Genomic DNA, 20,240 nt, shown 5'->3' on the forward strand with positions numbered 1-20,240 from the left:
TCTAACATCTGCCATGAAAGCTCAGGCATTTCCTCCTCAGCAGGGGCCATCACCTTTTCCAGGCTTCTAAGAGCCACCCTACCTTGAGTTTGTCCCACTCCCTGAGGGAGGGGTATGTCCTTGCAAAGGTGTTAAACTCCATTTTTCAAGAAAGTACTCCCAGTTAAACAGGTTCCTTGTCTCTCCATTGTGCCTTTTACTGTTTCATTATGTCTCAGTTTCTCATTATCCCTCTATAGGGCATCAATAGAACTTTAAAATAACCCATGAACACTAGTAAAATTGCAGGCATTATTATTCCCCCCATATCTTTCAAGTAGCTAAATCTTCAAGCTAGCAAAGCTGCTCCCCTCTACCCGGATGCATCCCCAGGTCACCAGCAGTGAAATCCTCAGCAGCTGTGGGCCTGCCTTGTGCCAAGGACTACCTGTCCCCTACCTTCCACTCAGGGTGAGGTCCTACCTGCCAGCCAAGCATGAGTGAACCTAACTTGACTGCCTGCTTTCTTGGACCTTTTTTTTTTAAACCAACTGTGTCAGCTGGGTCCTCTGGGTAGCAGACACCAGCCAAAATTAGGTGTACATAGGATGTGTTAGGAAAACATCTCTGAAGGATAAAAGGGGAGGTGGAGCAAGAGTAGGTGGGAAAGCCTTCTAGCCACAAAGCAGGTCAGACCCTTGTGAAAGAAGAGAGGGAAGAAGAGAAGATTAGGTAGGAAGAGTCCTCCACTGCAGTGCAGCCCTGAGAAAGTCTTGACGGGGTAGGACATCCCAGACCAAAGATGGCCCAGAGAGGAACCTTGCGTGAGACAGAGATGGCCCAGCTATAGTAGCCCCACTGCGTTTAGTTATTGGCTGGGAACTTCCTGGATGGAAGATGGCTGCAGTATGAATACCGCAGACCTGGAGCTATATAGAGCAGCTAGCTGGGTTCCTGCGCTTCTCAAGGGAGAGCTGAGTGGCACACCATCACAATCAAGTCCAAGTGACAGGAGCAGAAAGAAAAGAAGCCAAGGCCAGGAGGCCAGGTGGAAATGGAACATTTGTATAATAAGCGTGGGCATGTGCGAATTTCACCACATTTACCTGTGTTTGGATTTGGTGCGTTGGTTTAATGTTACAACAGGCACGAATGAGTCTGTGGGAATACATGGGCTACCATGAGATATAAGCATTGACAAGGAAGGAGACAAAAAATCTATAAAAAGCAGACACAAGAATTATGAAGGCATAACTTCATGAAGCCACTTAATGCAGGAGAAAATCATCCTATCATCCTCAATATACCCAGAAGACCATTACTCTATTATTGAATTCATCACTGAAAAGAAAATTCAAGTTGAGTATCATTTGTTTTAAGAAGTAAACATGTGCTCCTTAATATATCTACTTTAAAAGATTTTCAACATCCCTGGCTGGTGTAGCTCAGTGGATTGAGCGCTGGCCTGCAAACCAAAGGGTCGCCAGTTTGATTCCCACTCAGGGCACATGCCTGGGTTGCAGGCCAGGTCCCCCGATGGGGGGCGGCACGTGAGAGGTAACCACACATTGACATCTCTCTCCCTCTCTTTCTCCTTCCCTTCCCTTCTCTCTAAAAATAAATAAATAAAATCTTTTTAAAAAGATTTTTTTTTTGGTTTTTAAAATATATTTATTGATTATGCTATTACAGTTGTCCCATTTCCCCCCACACTCCACTCCATCCTGCCCACCCCCCTCCCTCCCACATTCCCCCCCCATAGTTCATGTCCATGGGTCATACTTATAAGTTCTTTGGCTTCTACATTTCCTACACTATTTTTATCCTCCCCCTGTCTATTTTCTACCTATCATCTATGCTACTTATTCTCTGTACCTTTACCCCCCTCTCCCCCTCCCACTCCCTTATTGACAACCCTCATGTTCTAGTTGCCTAGTTTGCTCTCGTTTTTGTTTTATGTGTGGCCGTTAATAACTGTGAGTTTGCTGTCATTTTTACTGTTCTTATTTTTGATCTTCTTTTTCTTAGGTAACTCCCTTTAACATTTCATATACTAAGGGCTTGGTGATGATGAACTTCTTTAACTTGACCTTATCTGAGAAGCACTTTATCTTCCCTTCCATTCTAAATGATAGCTTTGCTGGATACAGTAATCTTGGATGTAGGTCCTTGCGTTTTAATCTTGGGTAATGTAATTATGATGTGCCTTGTTGTGTTCCTCCTTGGGTCCAGCTTCTTTGGGACTCTCTGAGCTTCCTGGACTTCCCGGAAGTCTATTTCCTTTGCCAGATTAGGGAAGTTCTCCTTCATTATTTGTTCAAATAAGTTTTCAATTTTTTGTTCTTCCTCTTCTCCTTCTGGCACCCCTATAATTCGGATGTTGGAACGTTTCAAGGCGTCCGGGAGGTTCCTAAGCCTCTCCTCATTTTTCCAAGTTGTTGTTTCTCCATTTTTTTCTGGTTGGATGTTTGTTTCTTCCTTCTGGTCCACACCATTGATTTGAGTCCCAGTTTCCTTCTCATCACTATTGGTTCCCTGTACCTTTTCCTTTGTTTCTCTTAGCACAGGCTTCATTTTTTCATCTGTTTTTCGAACAGATTCAACCAAGTCTGTGAGCATATTGATAACCAGTGCTTTGAACTGTGCATCCGATAGATTGGCTATCTCTTTGTCGCTTAGTTGTATTTTTTCTGGAGCTTTGAAGTGTTCTGTCATTTGGGCCATTTTTTTTTGTTTGTTTGTCTTGGCGCGTCTGTTACTTTAAGGGGTGGAGCCTTAGGTGTTCCCAGGGGCGGGGTAATGCTGGTCGCTGCGCTGTGACGCTGTACGTGGGGGAGGGGCCGAGTGGGAGCAATGGCGCCCGCCTCACTGTCCTCCGGATTTCAATCTTTCACTCCGATGCCCACAATCAAACTGGGCCACTCTGGTGCTGGTTCCCAAGTAAGTGGGCCTGTGCACACTCTAGGCCCCTGTGGGTCTCTCCAGCGACCTCTCCTGTGAGGCTGGGAGTCTCCCCTGCTGCCGCCCCAACCCCCAGGGGTGCTTTCAATCAGAGGTTTGAGGCTTTCTTTCCCCGACCTGGAACCCTGGGTTGCACGGTCTGCTTCGATGCCCGCCGTCCGTCAGGTTTATCTGTGGGCGAATGTGGTGCCGCAGGGTGCTACCCGCCACTCTGCCTGCCCCACCTCCGCCACTCTGAGTCCGGCCCTCTAGGTTTATCTGTGCAAATGTGGGGCTGCAGGGTCTGCTAGTGCTCAGACTGCCTGCGCCATTTGTCCCACACTCCGCCAGTCTCAGTCCCACCACAGCCACGCGAGTCCTCTCCACCCCGGTGCCCGTCTCCGCCCCTCCTACCAGTCTGGATGAATGTTTATTTTCTATTTCCTTGGTGTGGGTCCCCCTTGCTGTTCGATTCTCTGTCAGTTCTGGTTGTGCGAGGAGGCGCAGTGTGTCTACCTATGCCGCCATCTTGGTTCCCTCTAAAAAAAGATTTTCAACAAAATGATTTTTAAATGTCACTTGCTTAAATGGTAAGTTCCTCCATTCTACATAAAAGCTTTATCATTTGAAAAGATGTGTTTCCCTGCTCTGTAGCTGGGTTATACTTTATTATCTTTCAAATATTCATGCTGCCTGCTGCATGGCTCTTTCTATAATTTTATAGCTCCCACTTTTAAAAATTGCATTTTTATAGAAAGTGTACTACTTCCTTGGACTTCTGTACTTCAGGAAGCAGGGCTTCAAGAGAATCTAAACTTCAATGCAAAGAGTAAAATTCTTTTTGTATTATACAATTCAAGGTTCAAGGGAATTATCTGTAGTTTAGATATTTATAACTTTCAAGTTATCTTTTATAACTTTAGAAATATTGTATAACATGGGGATAATAATTCCCACTCCAGATGGTGGTTGTGAGAATTGAATATTTGTGAATCACCTATGTGGATTACAAATTTTATTTTCCTGCTAAAACCTATCGGAGGATGATCTTTCTGCTGCCTGGAGAAAATTAGGGGCTATAAAGTTTTATGTCGCCAATTCATTTGTTAAAAGTTGCCTCTGTCTTTACCATTTCTTCAAGTTGCTCTCATTCAAAGACCTTGGAGCTTCCTGACTGCCAAACCCAACTTCTCCTCTCCGCTCTCATTCTATCTGTCCTCTTTGGTGTGTTGACCAGCTGACCGTTCTCCTTGAAACATTTTGCTTCCTTGCTGTCTTGGGCTCAACTCTTTCTAGTTCATTTTTAGTCCTTTATTTTTTCTTTCTGATTTTGGTTTCTTTTACAGTTGGTGTGTCATGGAATGCAAGGTCAGTAGCAGGAAGGAGTGAATAGTGAGTCAGTTCAGCTTATGATCCAAAAAGGAAGTGAAGTAAAAAAAACACAAAAACCAAACTCAATTATTGTGGAGATACCACAGCCAAGGAGAGGATGTGCCAGAACCGCTAACAGAGCAGGATCCAAGGGTTAGGAGCTACGGGATGCCATTAAGGTAATGCGCGATAGGAATAGACAGAACAATTCCCAGAGCAATCCGACCACGTTTGCCAGACACCTTTTGCGTTTTTACCTGGCTCTCTTTACACGGGTGGGACACGTAAGTAGAACAAGCAGAGTCTAAACAGGACTGCCAAGTACTCCCCACTTTTTTCCCTGCTGGCCTTTAAATGTTGTTTCCCACCATCCTACTTCTTGGACTTCTCCTTCGAAGTACGCAGTCCGAGTGATCTCATGCAGTCTCCTTTTTTTAAACTACCTGGTTCTCTAACAAGTTTCTGACTGTCTACCGGGTGCTTTTGTCTACACATTCCAGGGTCCGATGCCTAAACGGAGGTCGGCACCTGCACTTCCGAAACTGTGCCCTCATTAGCTGCAGCACTGCCGCCCATCTAATCTCTCGTAGTAGAAACCATGAGGCCATTTTTTTTGCATAAACTATTTATTAACAGACAAGGCCTGGCTGTATTTTCCACCCTTCACATCCTTCTGTCTGTTCAAGAACCAGCCTGGAATCTCGTGCTGGCATGGGTTCTGCATAACAGTAATCACCCGCTCCACCTCTTCCCCTGTGAGCTCTCCTGCCCTCTTAGTGAGGTCGGTGTCTGCTTTCCTCGACACCACATGAGCATGTCTCTGCCCCACACCCTTCACTGCAGTGACGGCAAAGGCTGTTGTCTCTCACCCATCCATGCTGGTGTTGAGTACTCGCTAAATGTGCCGGGGCTTCTCAGGAATCACTGGAGACGAGGCTGCAGTGGCATGTAGGCCTCCTGCAGAAGAGAGTCCGTTCTTCACTTCTTTCTCTGTGCTGACACCCAGTAAGTCACCAAGACTTTTACAGACAATTAATAAATATTTATTGTTATTACTATTAATAATATGATGACTGCCTCTTTATCTAGCCCTTGAGCTAAGCACTTTGCCAAAGCCCTTTCTATACGTCACCTCGTCTAATTCTCCTAATAGCCTCCACTGACGGCCTTGTGTGTGCTGTTATGTGAGATGAAGCGTCTGAGGCTCAGTGCACTTGAACTATTCTCTCATGGGCTTTAAATAGCTTGCTTCAGCGACACAGAATTGAATGCAGGTATTTTAACTCCTGACCCTGCTCCCTCCATCACTGTATTCTGCTTCTACTTTGCTCTACTGTTTTCTCTCAGAAAAAAAGTCTCACAAATCCAGCCCTTCCTCCAGCGGTAGTTACACAGATTCACATACCGGCGCTCCGAACTCAGAGGCATTTGCCTTGGAATCCCGAGGCCCCTGTCTGCCATGTGACTGGACAAGCTACTTTCTCTGCCTTCGATGCCTCATTGCTAAATAGGTATGTACTAGCTACATCCCACGTTGATTATAGGGTTTAAAATGAAATACTATGAACAACGACAACACAAAAGAAACAAAGAATAAAAGCTTAACCTATGAAAAGCTCTGTACGTTTACTACAATAGATTACTTAGGTAACCCACGTCAAGCTTGATGCGCTTATTATTCATTCTACTCCAGGACAAGTCCTCAAATGTTTCTGCTGTGTTTCAAAAGGTGTTTAATTTGTCTGCCTGACATCAGACTTGCTAAATTCATTCTCTCCGTTATTGTCAGAATTATTTTTTAAAAAACTCAGTCTGATGCCATACTAAAGCATTGACTTGAAATAGAATCAACCTCTGAACACAGCATGGCATCTTCTGAAAGTAGCACAGCTGTAAATAATACCAAACTTATTATTTCATGGACACACCAGCCTCTTGGATGATGCCTTTGGGTCTCTCTGCTCCCTGTTTCAGTACATGAGCCGTATCATCTAGAAAACTCCGTGTCCTTCAAGACCCCCCTCCTTGTGATAACTTCCCTGAAGTCAAACTCCAACACCCTCTGTGCTGTTAAGAGTATTTTATTCATAGTATTTGTCATGCCAAATTTGAAATTCCCGAATTGCAATTACTTTCTCCAGGAAAAGGACCATTTCCGAATAGAAATCAATCAAATTTGGTGTGTTATACAGTACCCGTTACATTGTAGGCAACCAATATATAGCATTGAATGAGTAAATGATAACTAAAAGTATCATTCTTACAGTTTAAAGGTCTTTTCACATACTTAACTTGTCTTTATTACATTTTCATAATATGTAAGCATAAGATTGTTTGGATACAAGAGGCTGTATTATCATTATTATTATGGACTGGGACTTATTAAACTTCTCCAACATTTCACCCAATTTCAGAGCTTTAAAATATGCAAACTAATGACTAATATTTTTAAAAATAAAGGCAAAAGTGAGCACATGGCTCATGGTTTAAGAAGAGGTAATTATAGAGATCACGATAATTACCTGTGGGTATTGGTAAATACATTGCAGCTTTATGATTGATTGTACTCCAGGTTCAGATCAGAATATTTCTTTAACTTGCCGCAGAAGCTGCTTTTTAGAGTCAGGCTAAAAACTGGCATCAGAGGAACTCTTCAGAATTATAGTAGCATTCCAAATCTTTGTAATTTCCATCCACTTCTTTCATGTGGCAATAATAATCAATGCAGTTCGATAATTTAAACATCAGTAGGTTCTATTACCTCCCTGAATTCCCTGAAAACAGCTGGGCCAAAGTAATAAGGAAAGATAGTTGATTTGAAAGCTAGCGCAGTGTTAATGAAAACACGATAACTCCTGCGTGGCACATGCAATCAACTTAGTGTCACTCTAGCAACTAAAGAAAAGAATAGAATACAGAGTGTGCTGTATCCGGTAAGTGTATATTGTTTTGTGAAATCTTTGTTTCAACTGCATGTCGTATGGGCTTCCTGGAAAGTGATGTAAAATATATTTCCACTGCGGTATTTATTTCCCACTGCATTGGGTCAAAAATGTGAAAGCCTCCACCATTCAGGACGCAGCAATATTGTTCAAGGAGTGGGATCAAGTCTAAGTAGCCACTTAATAAAATTGGTTTAATAACTTCATAACATTGTAATCATGTCCCATTTAAGGCCCCAACCCCCCATTACGTAATCATAATCCCCAAAGCATAATATAGGTCTGATTCATTCACCAGACTTGGATTTCAATAACATTTAATTATTTGCAAAAGTCAAACCCATCTCTAAGAGATGAACACTCACTGCCACAGAAATCGTGCAGAAGACTTTGCCATAGAGACGGAAGTCAATAACCAAAAAGCAGTGTGAAAAGTATTCTCAGCAAAAGCAATCACTAAAATTGGACTGAGATCACTGTTTTCCAGGGGTGCTCCTGACATTTCTGTTCGCATATTTATCATGTTTACGTATAATTACTATATGATTTTCTCTCAGTGAAACTGAGCCCCTATCACACAGAAACCTTATTTCATTATTTCTGTATAATTAGTGCTTTTGCCTCTATTGTCTGGCACATAGAGACATTTAATAAATGTTTGTCAAGAAGACAGTACTCGTTTGGATAAATACATGTTCTGAAACTTAATGACTGACTCCAGGTCAGAGCACATACTAAGGCGTTCACGCTTCCTGCCCACTTAAAAGAATATACTTCTCAGAAAGTTTCAGCCTGCAATACCAAATCTTAATGGAACTTAAAATGTATAACTTCTTAAATCAAAGCAATAACATTTAAAACAAAATGAGATGTAACTTTGACACCAAATTATTACGGATGCAAGCAGAGAAATGCGTACTGTCAGACAATGGTTGTGAAAGGGAAACCTGAAGAAGATAGTTTGGAAATTCACATTAAAAATCTTTAAATATACTTATTCTCTCATGAAGAAATTTTGCTTCTAGTTCTTTATTCTATGGAAAAATTAAGACTGCAAATATGGACACAAGGGTATTAATTCAGTACTCTTCACAATAGATAAAAATATCTAATACTAGAGGATCGATGATGGAAATGATGGTAATTTTACATAGAATAGTATGCAGCCACGAAAAATAATGGTGCTCAATTATATTGACATAGAAAATGGCTTAGAAAATAAACGTAGTTTAAAAGGCAGGCAATGAACCTGTAAACTGCAGAATATCATTTAAAATTTTTTGTGAGGTGAAATTCACATAACTATTAAAGTGAATAGTTCATTGGCTATTTAGTATATTCACTTTCTTGGTCCACCGTACTTCTGACTGGTTCCAAAACATTTTCATTAGCCCGAAAGGAAACCTGTACACACTATGCAGTTGCTTCCCATTCCCTCCTTCCGCATCTGTGTTCTGTCTCAAGGATTTACTTACTCTGGGTATTTCATGTAAATGGATTCATACAATATGTGATCTTTTGTGTCTGTCTTCTTTCACTTAGTTTAATGCTTGAGGGTTCATCTGCCTTATAGCAGTCCTTTATTCCTTTTTATGGTGGAATAATATTTCATTCTGTGTAAATACAATGATCTGTCTGTTAATTGGTAGATGGACATTTGGATTGTTTCCACTCTGGCTGTTGGGAACGGCTGTGCTGCTATGAACATAGATACATTGCAGAGTCATTTTAATGATACAAGTATCTACCAGCAGAGAATAAATTCAGGAATATTAGCAGCCATTATGTTGGGGTTACAAATGAATCTCTTTATGTAATTAAGAGCATTAGGCTTGAGAATTAATCAGACAAGACTCCATTTCTTCATAGGTAAAAGGAGGAAAATAGAACATTAAGTAAAACTGGATTATTGTGAAGAGTAAATAAAACATATGTAAAGTACTTAGAAATACCTGGGGGCACGGTGTGAATACTGAATACATAGTATTTTTAAGTACTTTGGGGTTTTTTTACATTTATTTAAAATAGCTTTTCTAATGGAATGATATTAGTGCTAAGCACACTTCCCTCCCCCTCCTGTATTTGCACGCTCCACACTTAAGATGCGTGTTCCTCCTTGCTGACAGTCACTGTGGCTGGTGCCAAAGGCTGCCCAATTGTTTGACCTGGCAACATCACTTGGACTAAGAATAGTTCTACAATACAACTCTCCTTATAAGTTTCAATTAAAATGATATTCCACTGGCGTGTTCTCCAGCCCTCTCTGCTCTTGTCCCATTTTATACTTGGTTTCAGCATTGCTCTATAATGATGCACCTGCACCCACCCAGGTTGTACGTCTTAGGAACCCTACAAAAGGAACGCAGGGACGAGGGACGGGCGCTGGCTTTCTCGTACACACTGCTAGGAAAATTTTTGCGGTGAGGTATTTCCAAAAACATATTTCCTCCAGAATCTCTCCTTGTTCTCCCTACAGAATCTCACATTTTGTTTTTCACTGTAAACTAAAACTTTTTCGCCGAGTGTGCGAGCAGAAGGGTTCCGGTCCGGAGCAGGGTGCCTCCCCGGGCTTGGGGAGACCGAATTGGCGTCTGCAGCCCCGGCGCGGGAACTTCGAGGGGCGCGCGCGCGGGCGCCCCCCGCCCCAGAGCCCCAGCCGCAGCGGGCGCCGAAGCTCGGCGGGAGGGGGCGCCCGCCCGCCCGCCCGCACAGGTGTCGCGGGGCCCGGCGGGCGGGCGCCCCCGCGGCGGGGCCCGGGCCGAGGGGGAGGTGCCCGGAGGTGGCTCGGGGCTCCTCCTCGGCGCTCAGGTTTCCGCTCCCGCCCGCCCGCCGCGGCGCCGCCTCCCCGCCCCCGCCCCCTCCCCGCGCGGGGCCCCCTCCGCGGCCTCGGCCCGCCTCGCCCCCGCCCGGGCCTCCTCCCGCTCCCTCCCTCCCCGCTTCCCCTCGAGCCTCCCGAGGAACCCGCAGCCGGACGCGGGGCGCCGGGAAGATGGCGGCGGCGGCGGGAGGCGGCGGCGGCGAGGGGGGCGCGGGCCCGGGCGGCGCGGCGGGGCCGGGGCCGGGGCCGGGGCTGCGCGGGAGCGGCCCCTCCGCGGGGACCTGCGAGGACGCCCGCGGCCCCGCGCCCTCGGCGCTGCACTCGGAGGAGGTGGCGGCGCGGCTGCAGCGGATGCGCCGGGAGCTGAGTAACCGCAGGAAAATCCTCGTTAAAAACCTGCCCCAGGACAGCAGCTGCCAGGTGCGGGACGGGGCTGCGGGACGCGGCTCCGGAGAGAAGCTGCCCCCGGGGCGTCCGGGCTGGCGCCCGGTTGGGAGAGGAGGGGTCGGTGCCGATTTAAGGAACGGTCCGGAGTTTCCGCCCCCCGGCCTGGGTTTCTGAGTCTGAGGTCACCTTGTAAGTGGCAGAACGGGAAACTGAGGCTCCGAGAGGCGCGCGGCTTGTCCAAGGTCACCGGAGTCGGGGGCGTCCGCCTCCCAGCCCGGCCCGCTGACTCCTTCTGCTGCGGCCCCCGGGGTGTGGGGGGGGAGGGGTCGGGAGCGAGTAGGTGAGGGGAGTGTGGAGCTCCGTTTTGGGGGGCCGAGTCTTCGGGAGCACCCGGGGAGGGGTGGAGGGTCCCGCCTGGGGTCCTCGGGACTTTGGTGAGCCGTGGGGGCGGGGGAGGCGGCCTCCCGGGGGAGCGGGGAGTGAGTTTCCCTGCTGCTGAAGCACTTGACCAAGTTTGTATGAAACAACTCTGCCCTTCAGTTTGCTGAGGCCCGGGAATAAAGGGGTTGCCACTCCGCCTTGGGGAGCCTTGCAGCCGTTTGCTGCATGCCAGCTGCTGGGGGATTTGTCCCTTAGTGACTCCGAGGAAGCTGAAAGATAGGCAACTTTGCGTCTGTGGTCCAGAAAAACTGTTGCTTTAAGGTTAGAAGATCTGCATTTAACTCTCTCCCTGCACCACCCCCCCACATTGCCGAGGTTATATTCTCAATTGTATTCAGAAAAGCAAGAATATATAGGGAAGCGAAAAGTGGGGAAATCGAAATGACCCGTATTTCTGATAATTAAATATAACCGTTGTTAGCGTGGGATATTATCCTTCTCTCTTTTCCTGTGCGTACGTATACCTATGTATTTTTGTTTTACCAAAAGAGAGAGAGATCTTATCTTTGATTCTTCAGGGTTTCTTAATTGTCTACATTTCATATGTAACTTGAACTTACATATCTGTGTGGATGGAAGGGTGGGCCGTCCTGGTAGATGCATATTTTGGCCAATTCGTGCAGTTCTCCTGTAACGGAGGCAGGGAGTTGCAAGTGGTTTGGTTGTTGAAAATTGCAGGGCAGTTCCTCCATGATCCATAAAATAATGAGACTAGGACCTCATTACTATGTAATTAGACCTTATCCAGCCTCTCACAATAAGTGTAAGCATATAACCTTCGAACCATATGCCTATATACATGAGGGGCCATTTTGTTCCAAAAAGCAGTGTAAAAAAGGTCTGTGTCAGCCTTGTGTGTTACCCCTCTTTCAAATCTATCTTTGTCCACTTCCCATCAGGCCGGTGATGTCTTGGGATGCTACCTGTAAGGACACCTGTAATGGAGCAGTTTCACAGAAGCACCTTTCCCACCCCATGCAAATAGGGGAGAGCAAGGGAGCTCAGAAACAGGGAGGCTTGGCAGAGGCAGATGGCATTTTTTAAAAAGCAAATTGAAGAAATAGCATCTGTGTGTGCAGATAATCTAGGAGGAGAGAGATGGAGACGTGTGTTGATTTCCTTTGTAGAATGGCGTCTATTTTTGTCACACTTTCTTGCATTCTGAAAATACTTAGATCCCAAGTTTTAGACCCGTTCTATGTAGTCTTGCTTTGTTTTTGGTATCTTACTGCCCTTCTCAAGAGACATGAAAAAATAGATCAAAGCGTCTAATAACAGGAACAATTTTAGTTAACCTGGTGTCTGTGATGGCGGGAGGTTTTACGAGAATTAGTACACTGGTTTGTATTTTTGAGATATTCATTTTCTAGTATGAACTTGTGGTTAGCCTAATCTTAGGATTTTCTCTAAGGTAGCAAGCTTAAACTATGGAATAAAATTGGTATAAGACCTATATGTCTAGGGGAGTCTTTTACTGCCAAGCATCTTAAATTTTTATGTTAAGTTAAAGTCTCATGCCATGTTTTCTGAGAGTTGAAGCTTTGTTTTCTAGAAGCCAAAAAAATAAAAGTCGTTAGGACCTAGAGACTTGTCCAGACTTGTCCTAAATTTTTTCTATGATTTTTATATTGATAATAAAATGTTTTTGATATTTCCGATATGCAGTTTCAAAATCTAAACAGATCAGCGTTTGATTACAAATAACATTTGTTTGAGAAGTGTTTCGTTTCAATCATCTTTTGAACTTGTACCTTTCCTAGTTTTCTGATTACAATCATAACTATCAGTGATCTGTGTTGCATAAATAAGTAGAATGGACCAAAGAATTCTAGTTTCTAAAAGCAAGTCTTTTCTTTAGATTCTTCAGATTGAGAATTGCTATTTTCACTTGTCCAATAAAGTTAATATTTATTTCGTCTACTTTTTCTCAAGTTGTAATATTTTTGCGAATATATTCAGCAAGGATTTTGGTATTTTATCTTTTTTCTGAACAATTCTAATGTCTCTTAGTGGCTGCATTTTGCTGACCAGTTACAATGAAGGTTTAATTTTATTTTGTGCCTTTTAGCCATGTTTACTTCTTATGAAATTACTAAGATGGTTTTTAAAAAGTTACTACTTTTTGTTTAGCTGTAAGTAATCAGATATTTTAAATACTGAAATTCTTCATCTTCTCCAGAAGAATCTGTGTGTATTCATTCATTTATTCTAGAATATCACTTTAAGGGTCAAAGCCATTCCTAACTCTAGTTCTCATTGTTTATAGTTATGTCTCCAGAAAAGCTACAATGGTAATGGATTTGTAGGAGCCCAATACATTTTTTTACTTTTTGAAAATATAGGTATTATCTTTATTAAACACAGTTTTTATAACTCTTACTCAAATATTGTTTAATTTTTTGAATGACAGGTTTACAATAGCATCTCACAACTTTACACTTACGATTACAGGGCACACTGGAAGTATTATTTTTAAGTGGGAGCTTTTAAAGATACATATATCAATACCTTAGAAATACTAGCTCTAAAAAAAAAAGAACATCTTTATACTAATAAGTTCTCAAAAGCTGTCTCATGGAATAGTGACCGTGCGGTCAATCGGTGCCCTCGGCCAGCCTCCTGCTTCCTTGGACCCTCCCAGCCCTCTGTGACTTTGTAGCTGATGTCCTTTTCATCTCTGAAACAGACGATTATCAGTTTTCTGTTTTGTTATCTACCCTCATTACGGTCCTGTCTCCTAGGTTTTAGCCCGTCCTGCTCACTGATCCCCTTACAGAGCTGCTCGAAGCTCAAATCTGATGTCACTCTCCAACTTTAAAAAAACAAACAAACAACCCTTTGACTCCGCATTCCTGGCACTGCTTCTCAAACTTTCCTCAAATTGTTCATCAGTTTGCCTCTTTTCCTCAAATTGTAAGGAATAGTGAGCCTGAGTTAGCTTTCTGTAAGAATGAAATTGCTTTGAAGGTTCATATTCTGTTGGAAAAAATCATAATTTTATATTCTAGTACAATTGGACTTAATATAAAAACAGTGACTTAAACTTGTTTAACTTCCCCTCCACATTTTTTTTCATAAACTTGACACTTGTGGAAGGTGCATTATAGTTAACCTATAGTTTTTTTATACTCCTGTGTTACCATGAAGCGCTCAGAACTCAATTTGGAAAGCATGACATGATAGGATAGAAATCTAAGATGGTAGACAATTTGCGACTTGGCCCCTGCCTATATCTTTACTCTCATTTCTTACTAGTCCTGCATTGGATTCTGCTGTGGTTTTATAAGATACCTAGATCCCCAAGTCCTTCATACGATATGATTTGGATATTTATAGTCATGTCTTTGACTGTTACTGTTTTGGAAGGTAATTATAGTGATTAGTTTATTGTAAATAATATTTATAATTATTGTAATTATAGTGAATAATGACAATGTTGTGAACATTGGTTCTTATTCAGAATAGCCATTGTGTATGTGTGTGAGTAATCTTTTGCGACTCTGAATTTAGAATCACGGTTAGTTAAGGTAATGCCCTGATATGTGTCTTTTATTGCATTTCTATAAATTGTTTATTTTTATGGGTAATCTTGTTGTGTTTCAATAGCATTGTTACTGGCGTTTCAAAATGGAGAAAACAGTGGTGTGTATTTCCTGTATCACTTGAGTTCACGCAGTCTTTTTCTTACATGTTGGATGTGTGTATATGTGTTCTGTTTTTGTTGTGTTCATGGGAAAATCTAAAGGAGATTTTATTGTGTCTTTAGAAGAAAGTGTGAAGTGCTTAGGGCTAATAGCCAAGATCGGTAATAGAAGAAACATTCTGTTGTCTCACCCTGTGCATTATTAACTTTCATTTCCAAGGAGTCCATTGTGGTGGTTAGTTGAGAAGCTTGGCGATCAATTCACAGAGGCAGATATGAAAGCATAGTATTATCAGCCAAGCGCTTTTTAGAATGACAAACCACCAAATGTAGGAACCTGGTTGATTTTCTTTTTAAAAGCTGCCTATTCCAATTTTTCTTTTGTATTTCAAAAAATAATAGAATTTTCTTACATGCTTTGTGTTCTTTGACTGTGGGGTTGAAAAAATATACATTATTTGGCCCTGGCTGGTGTGGCTCAGTGGGTTGAGTGTTGGCCTGTGAACTAAAGGGTCACCGGTTCAATTCCCAGTCAGGGCAGATGCCTGGGTTCTGGGCCAGGTCCCCAGTTGGGGGCACGTGAGAGGCAACCACACATGGATGTTCCTCTCCCTCTCTTTCTCCCTCCCTTCCCCTCTCTCTAAAAATAAATAAATAAAATCTCAAAAAGAAAGAAAGATGTACATTATTTGTTTTGTCTAACAATGTATTCAGTATTATTGCCACTTTTTAAAGGACGGCTGTTAGCACTTTTCTGACAGTACTGGGATGTTTTCAGACTTGGAAATTATTCTTTTTTTTTTCCATCGTGAATGCCATTTTGCTTACTTCCAGAGGTTACTTTTCTTAGTGTAGTTTATACTACTTAAAAATTATGTATTACATTTTCTTTTCTAATGTAGTTAATCAGAATTGAATATGGGTTCTACTTCTTTTCTGTGTATTTTAATACCCCATTTCCAAGGTAGCAAGGGGCACTGAAAGCTGCTAGAGGAATATCCTCCTCGATTTCTGCAACTCCACTGGCTCCGAGTTTTTACTCTTGGCAGAAATTCTCGAAGTGTTTCAGCTGTGCTTGTTCTCTGCTCTGAAAATATTCCAGCAGAGGAGCATGTTGTGGTTAGCATCTCAACGCTAGGTGTGTTAATGGGCGGTCCAGAGAAGTCTCAGGTGATTTATAGACCACTTCCCAGGGCTTATGAATTATCTTTGGACGGGCAACACGTTTTCCTGTAGGAAGAATATGGTAGGTGGCATATTAGTTTTGGCAGCTAGCATTTGAACATCTATTTAGGCTCTGATGCTGCTGAAGTGTAAGGTTAAATAGTGCAATAACATCTAATCAGCTTTTTCGGGAGCATAGACTCCCCTAGCTTCAAATCATTGATGGGTACACCTGTATCTTATGTCGGATCAGTGGATCATCCTTGGTTCCTGTGCTGGATGTCTTATATTTGTTCCTCCTCATCTGTCTCTACCATTTTTACCTGTACTGGGGATTTCACTGGCAAGGCTTTCTCATCCTCTGGTTTCTGGTTGCACTTGGCCAGATCCACCAGTGGGAGATCAAAGGGCAGAGGAGAGGGAGAGGAGCACTTATTTACCCAGCTCCCTCTCTACCAGGTTACTGTGACTTGGCTGTTTCCTCTTTCAGAGGGCATGTGCGGTTTCTTTCCAGTGGCTCTTTCTATGCAGGTAAGCTCTTCATCTTGCTGTAATCATTCCCCTTGCCTCCTTAGGCTTGGAGGTTGTAGGGTACTGTTGCTAGTAATGGGATTCCCCCCCACCAAACCTTTGTAGTTGGTCTCTATAAAAAATTCTCTCCAATCACCTTGTTTTTTAGTGTGCCATCTGTTTCTTGCTGGGACTATACTGTTGCCTACTCAGTCTCCGTTTGCCCTCTTGATTTTCCTAACAGCACCCAGATTTTCCTTTGAGGACCTCCTCCTCCCTCATTATTTAGCAACTAAATGATTTTTTGTGGGTTTATCCTTCTCCCCATCTGTAGGGGCGACATAAATGAACAAACAAGATTTTTCCTTTCTATCATTGGAATTGGTTAAAAGATGGGCAGTAGCCTGGAACTGAGCCAGTGAATAAATGGTCATCCTTTGACCACACTGATGGTTTCAGCCTAGCGTGACAGAGAAGCCTAGGACTTTTGTTCGGCTGTTAGGGGAAGTGATTCTCTTTCTTCCCATTGCATAAGAGTGCAGAGACATATCACCCTGGTTGCAGCTGACAGTCTGAGGACAGACTAGACATCCAAAGGACAACTGACCTGGGAAAGGGTAGGAAAAGTAGGGGAGCTGAGGTGGAGCCTTGATCAAGCTATATCTGAAGCTTGATCTACCTTTCGATTTCTTAGTTATGAAAGCCACTAAATTCCCTTTATCGTTTTATTAATTTCAAATTGTGTCTTATGTTACTACCAACCAATAGTACTCTAACCAATATAGACTTTTAATTAAAAAACAAGCATCAGTATTGGAAACATTGGTAGAAGACATTTCATCTAAGCATTTTGCTCAATACCTGAGTTCAATTTACAGAGTCCTCAGCACATGAATTCTAGCACATTTTAACACCTTTAGTTTCAAAGAAATCATTGCTTTGTAAGGTATTCTACTCCATCTTCAGACAGCTTTCTTTGTTATAAATTTCTTATTTATATTGAATATGTAAAATTTGTTTCTCTGAAATTTTGATTTCTTGATTCAGTTTCTCCCCTCCAGTAACATAGAGAATTTATTGTAGTTTGTTTTTTGACTTATAACTTCAGTTCCTTCAAACCACTAGTTTTTAGGACATGAGTCCAACTTTCCTGCCAAAGAGTTTGTTTTTTCTGTAAGATAGCTCTAATAGCACATAGTTGTCTTTACTTCATTTGAAAACATTTTGTTAGATTGTATTGTATGACAGCTGTCACATCAGTGTGCGTTAAAAAAGCATCAAAATTTGTGATTTTTTGTGTAGCTGTTTTAATATTGAAGATGGAATAAAATATGCAACATTATTGGTGTTATGCTTTATTATTTTAAGAAAGGTGAAATCACAACTGAGACACAAAGATTTGTGCAGTGTATGGGGAAGGTGCTGTGACTGATTGAATGTGTTAAAAGTGGTTTGCGAAGTTTCATGCTGGAGATTTCTCATTGGACAATGCTCCCCAGTTGGGTATACCAGTTGAAGTTGAAAGCAATCAAATTGAGACATTAATTGAGAACAGTCAACATTATACCAGGTGGGAGATAGCCGGCATGGTCAAAATATCCAAATCTATTAATAAAGTTATTGGTAAAAATGAAAAATGTATCTTTTATTTTTATGGAAAAAAACCACACAGACTTTTTGGCCAACCCAATAACATTATTTATTCATTATTGTATTATTTTCCATATGAACAACTGTACACCTACTTTTGTTCCACCCTGTGTTTTTCCCTGAACACATACCACTATCACTTTGTCATTGTATCTCTTAAAATGTGGCGCCCAAAATTGAGCATGGTTGTCTAGTTGAGGTCTCCCAGTAATCTCTCAGCCAGAACAATTTCTTTCTTCTGGACAGCTGTAATAAAAATAACCTTTATTTATCGGGTTCCTACTGTTGCCAGGCACTCTACATTGTATTCTTTTTACATTATATTTAATCTTCATTTCAAGGCTGTGAGATCATAATTTTTTATTTCCATTTTATTGATAGACAGAGATGCAAAATTAATGTCAAGATACTTGTCCAAGGTAATTCAGCTGATCAGTGGTAGGACAGAGAAGAAGTAACATCTGATTCCAGAGCTCCTACCTGACCCTACACTGCAGTTCCCCTGTGCATTGAAACACTGTATTGTGTTTCAAAAGACAGCGATCATATACTTAACTTTGTATCACCAGTGTAAAACCTAGAACCTGACACATTGTTCCAGGGAAATTTAAAACAGAAAGGGAATTTCATTTCACCTTTTTTGTTCTGAAAGCTGTACTTCTATTAATTTTCTCTGACACATGTCAGGCTCTCAGGATTGGTTGGTAAAATGAACAAATTTTGCATTGTGAGACTCTGTTCTTTTTTTGACAGTGAAGTTACTCGGTTCACTTAACAATTATTCAGTCAATTGTTATGGCTTATGAGTTAGTTGAAAGCTGTACACCCTCTCTCTTTAAAAAAAAAAACACTAATATTCATAGGCACATAAAATTTTGCTTGTAATTTTAAGGAATTATGGAACTCTTGTAATTTACCCCGGATCTCATTGGGGACTGTAGACCAGGTTGAGAAGCACACTCCAGACCCATATAATTTTCATCATGTTGTTGCAACTTCAACTGTGTTTGGACCCCTGAAGCAGATCTGACGCTGCTTCCTGAGAAGAGTTTTATCAAAAACTGCTGTGGGCAGTTTTAGTCACAGGTGGGATGATCTTCCACCAGGCAAGAATATAAGTTAGCCTCCTTAATATTCTTTCTTAAAAAGTCAGCTGTGTCGCTCCATGTTTGATGTACAAGTTCCTTGTTCTCTGGTCCCCCAGCACACTGTGCCTGAAACAAAAGATGCCCCCAAAAGTTTTTCCTGGCACGGCTGGTGTGGCTCAATGGATTGAGCACCGGACTGCAAACCAAAGGGTCGCCAGTTAGATTCCCAGTCGGGGCACGTGCCTGGGGTTGCAGGCCACGTACCCAGTAGGGGGCACTTGAGAGGCAGCCACACTTTGATGTGTCTCTCCCTCTCTTCCTCCCTTCCTTAAAAATAAATAAATGAAATCTTAAAAAAAAAAAAAGAAATCTGAGCAAAATGAAAAATGTTTTTAAAAAAGTTTTTCCTAAGAGCTTTATAAGGAATTATGTTTACTATTTCCTCCATAACATGTATTAAAAGTCAAAGATTGATGCAAAGAATTTTTCTTGTTGCAACATTCTTTTCTGTTCAGTGTTCTTCACAATAAGTATTTATTGCTAAGAAGAAAACATTTTGTTAGTTAGGTTTGTGAGTCCCTCACTCATTGAGTTTCTAAACTTGTTTTTCCAGGCATTTGGTGCTTGCTTTTGTGCTTGTTTACCATCATTATCTTTAGATTTGTGAACTTACTTCCCTGTGCTTGTACATTTTCTTTGTGTGTTTGAAGCTTTCTGTTAAATGTTACCACCTGAATGCCAAAATAGCATGAGAATTCATTGAATTTGTTTTAGCCTGTATTTGTATGCATAGTTTTGTCTCTCTTCCTGCTACCTCCTCACACCCAGCATCCTCCCCGTCACCCCACCCCCTTTGCCCTGACTACTCAGTTTTGCTCCGTTTCCTCACAGGGATTATCTGCTTTTACTTAGTTCCCAGCTTGCCTTTACTTCCTGGACTTTGGATCTTTTATTACCTGCAAGTTTAACTGCTTGCCTTTGCTTCCAGATTAGTCTCCAATTCTCTGACTTTATTCCTGGTGGGTTTTTTGCCACCTGATCTAGAATGAAGTAATAGCAACAGGCAAGAACATGCGAATCTGAAGGTTCAAATTTTGAAGTAATGTAAGCCTGCAGAAAAGCTGGAAGTACAACGCAGCCATTCTGAGAAACGTGTCATAAGGCGATGGCATCGTTTTGCAAGCATGACGGAGTGCACGTACACAGACCCAGACGATCGAGCCTACCGCACGCCGAGACCGTATGGTGTAGCCCACCGCTCCTAGGCTACAAACCTGTAGCGGGTTGCTGTGCAGATTACATCAAGC

The 20,240-nt window shown here is 42.3% G+C and overlaps 1 protein-coding gene across 6 annotated transcripts in view; it reads left to right on the forward strand.

The window, feature by feature from the left end:
• The first annotated feature begins 10,109 nt into the window (after window positions 1–10,109).
• RAVER2 (ribonucleoprotein, PTB binding 2) overlaps window positions 10,110–20,240 on the forward strand; it is an 84,743-nt gene continuing 74,612 nt past the window's right edge. For all 6 annotated transcript variants that reach the window (XM_053921363.2, XM_053921364.2, XM_053921362.2 and 3 more), the window contains exon 1: window positions 10,110–10,470. In XM_053921363.2, the coding sequence (XP_053777338.1) occupies window positions 10,222–10,470 (249 nt within the window). In that variant the 5' untranslated portion in view covers window positions 10,110–10,221. The remainder of the gene's footprint in view (window positions 10,471–20,240) is intronic.

This window comes from Desmodus rotundus, chromosome 3 (assembly GCF_022682495.2).
Source record: "Desmodus rotundus isolate HL8 chromosome 3, HLdesRot8A.1, whole genome shotgun sequence".
NCBI lineage: Eukaryota > Metazoa > Chordata > Mammalia > Chiroptera > Phyllostomidae > Desmodus > Desmodus rotundus.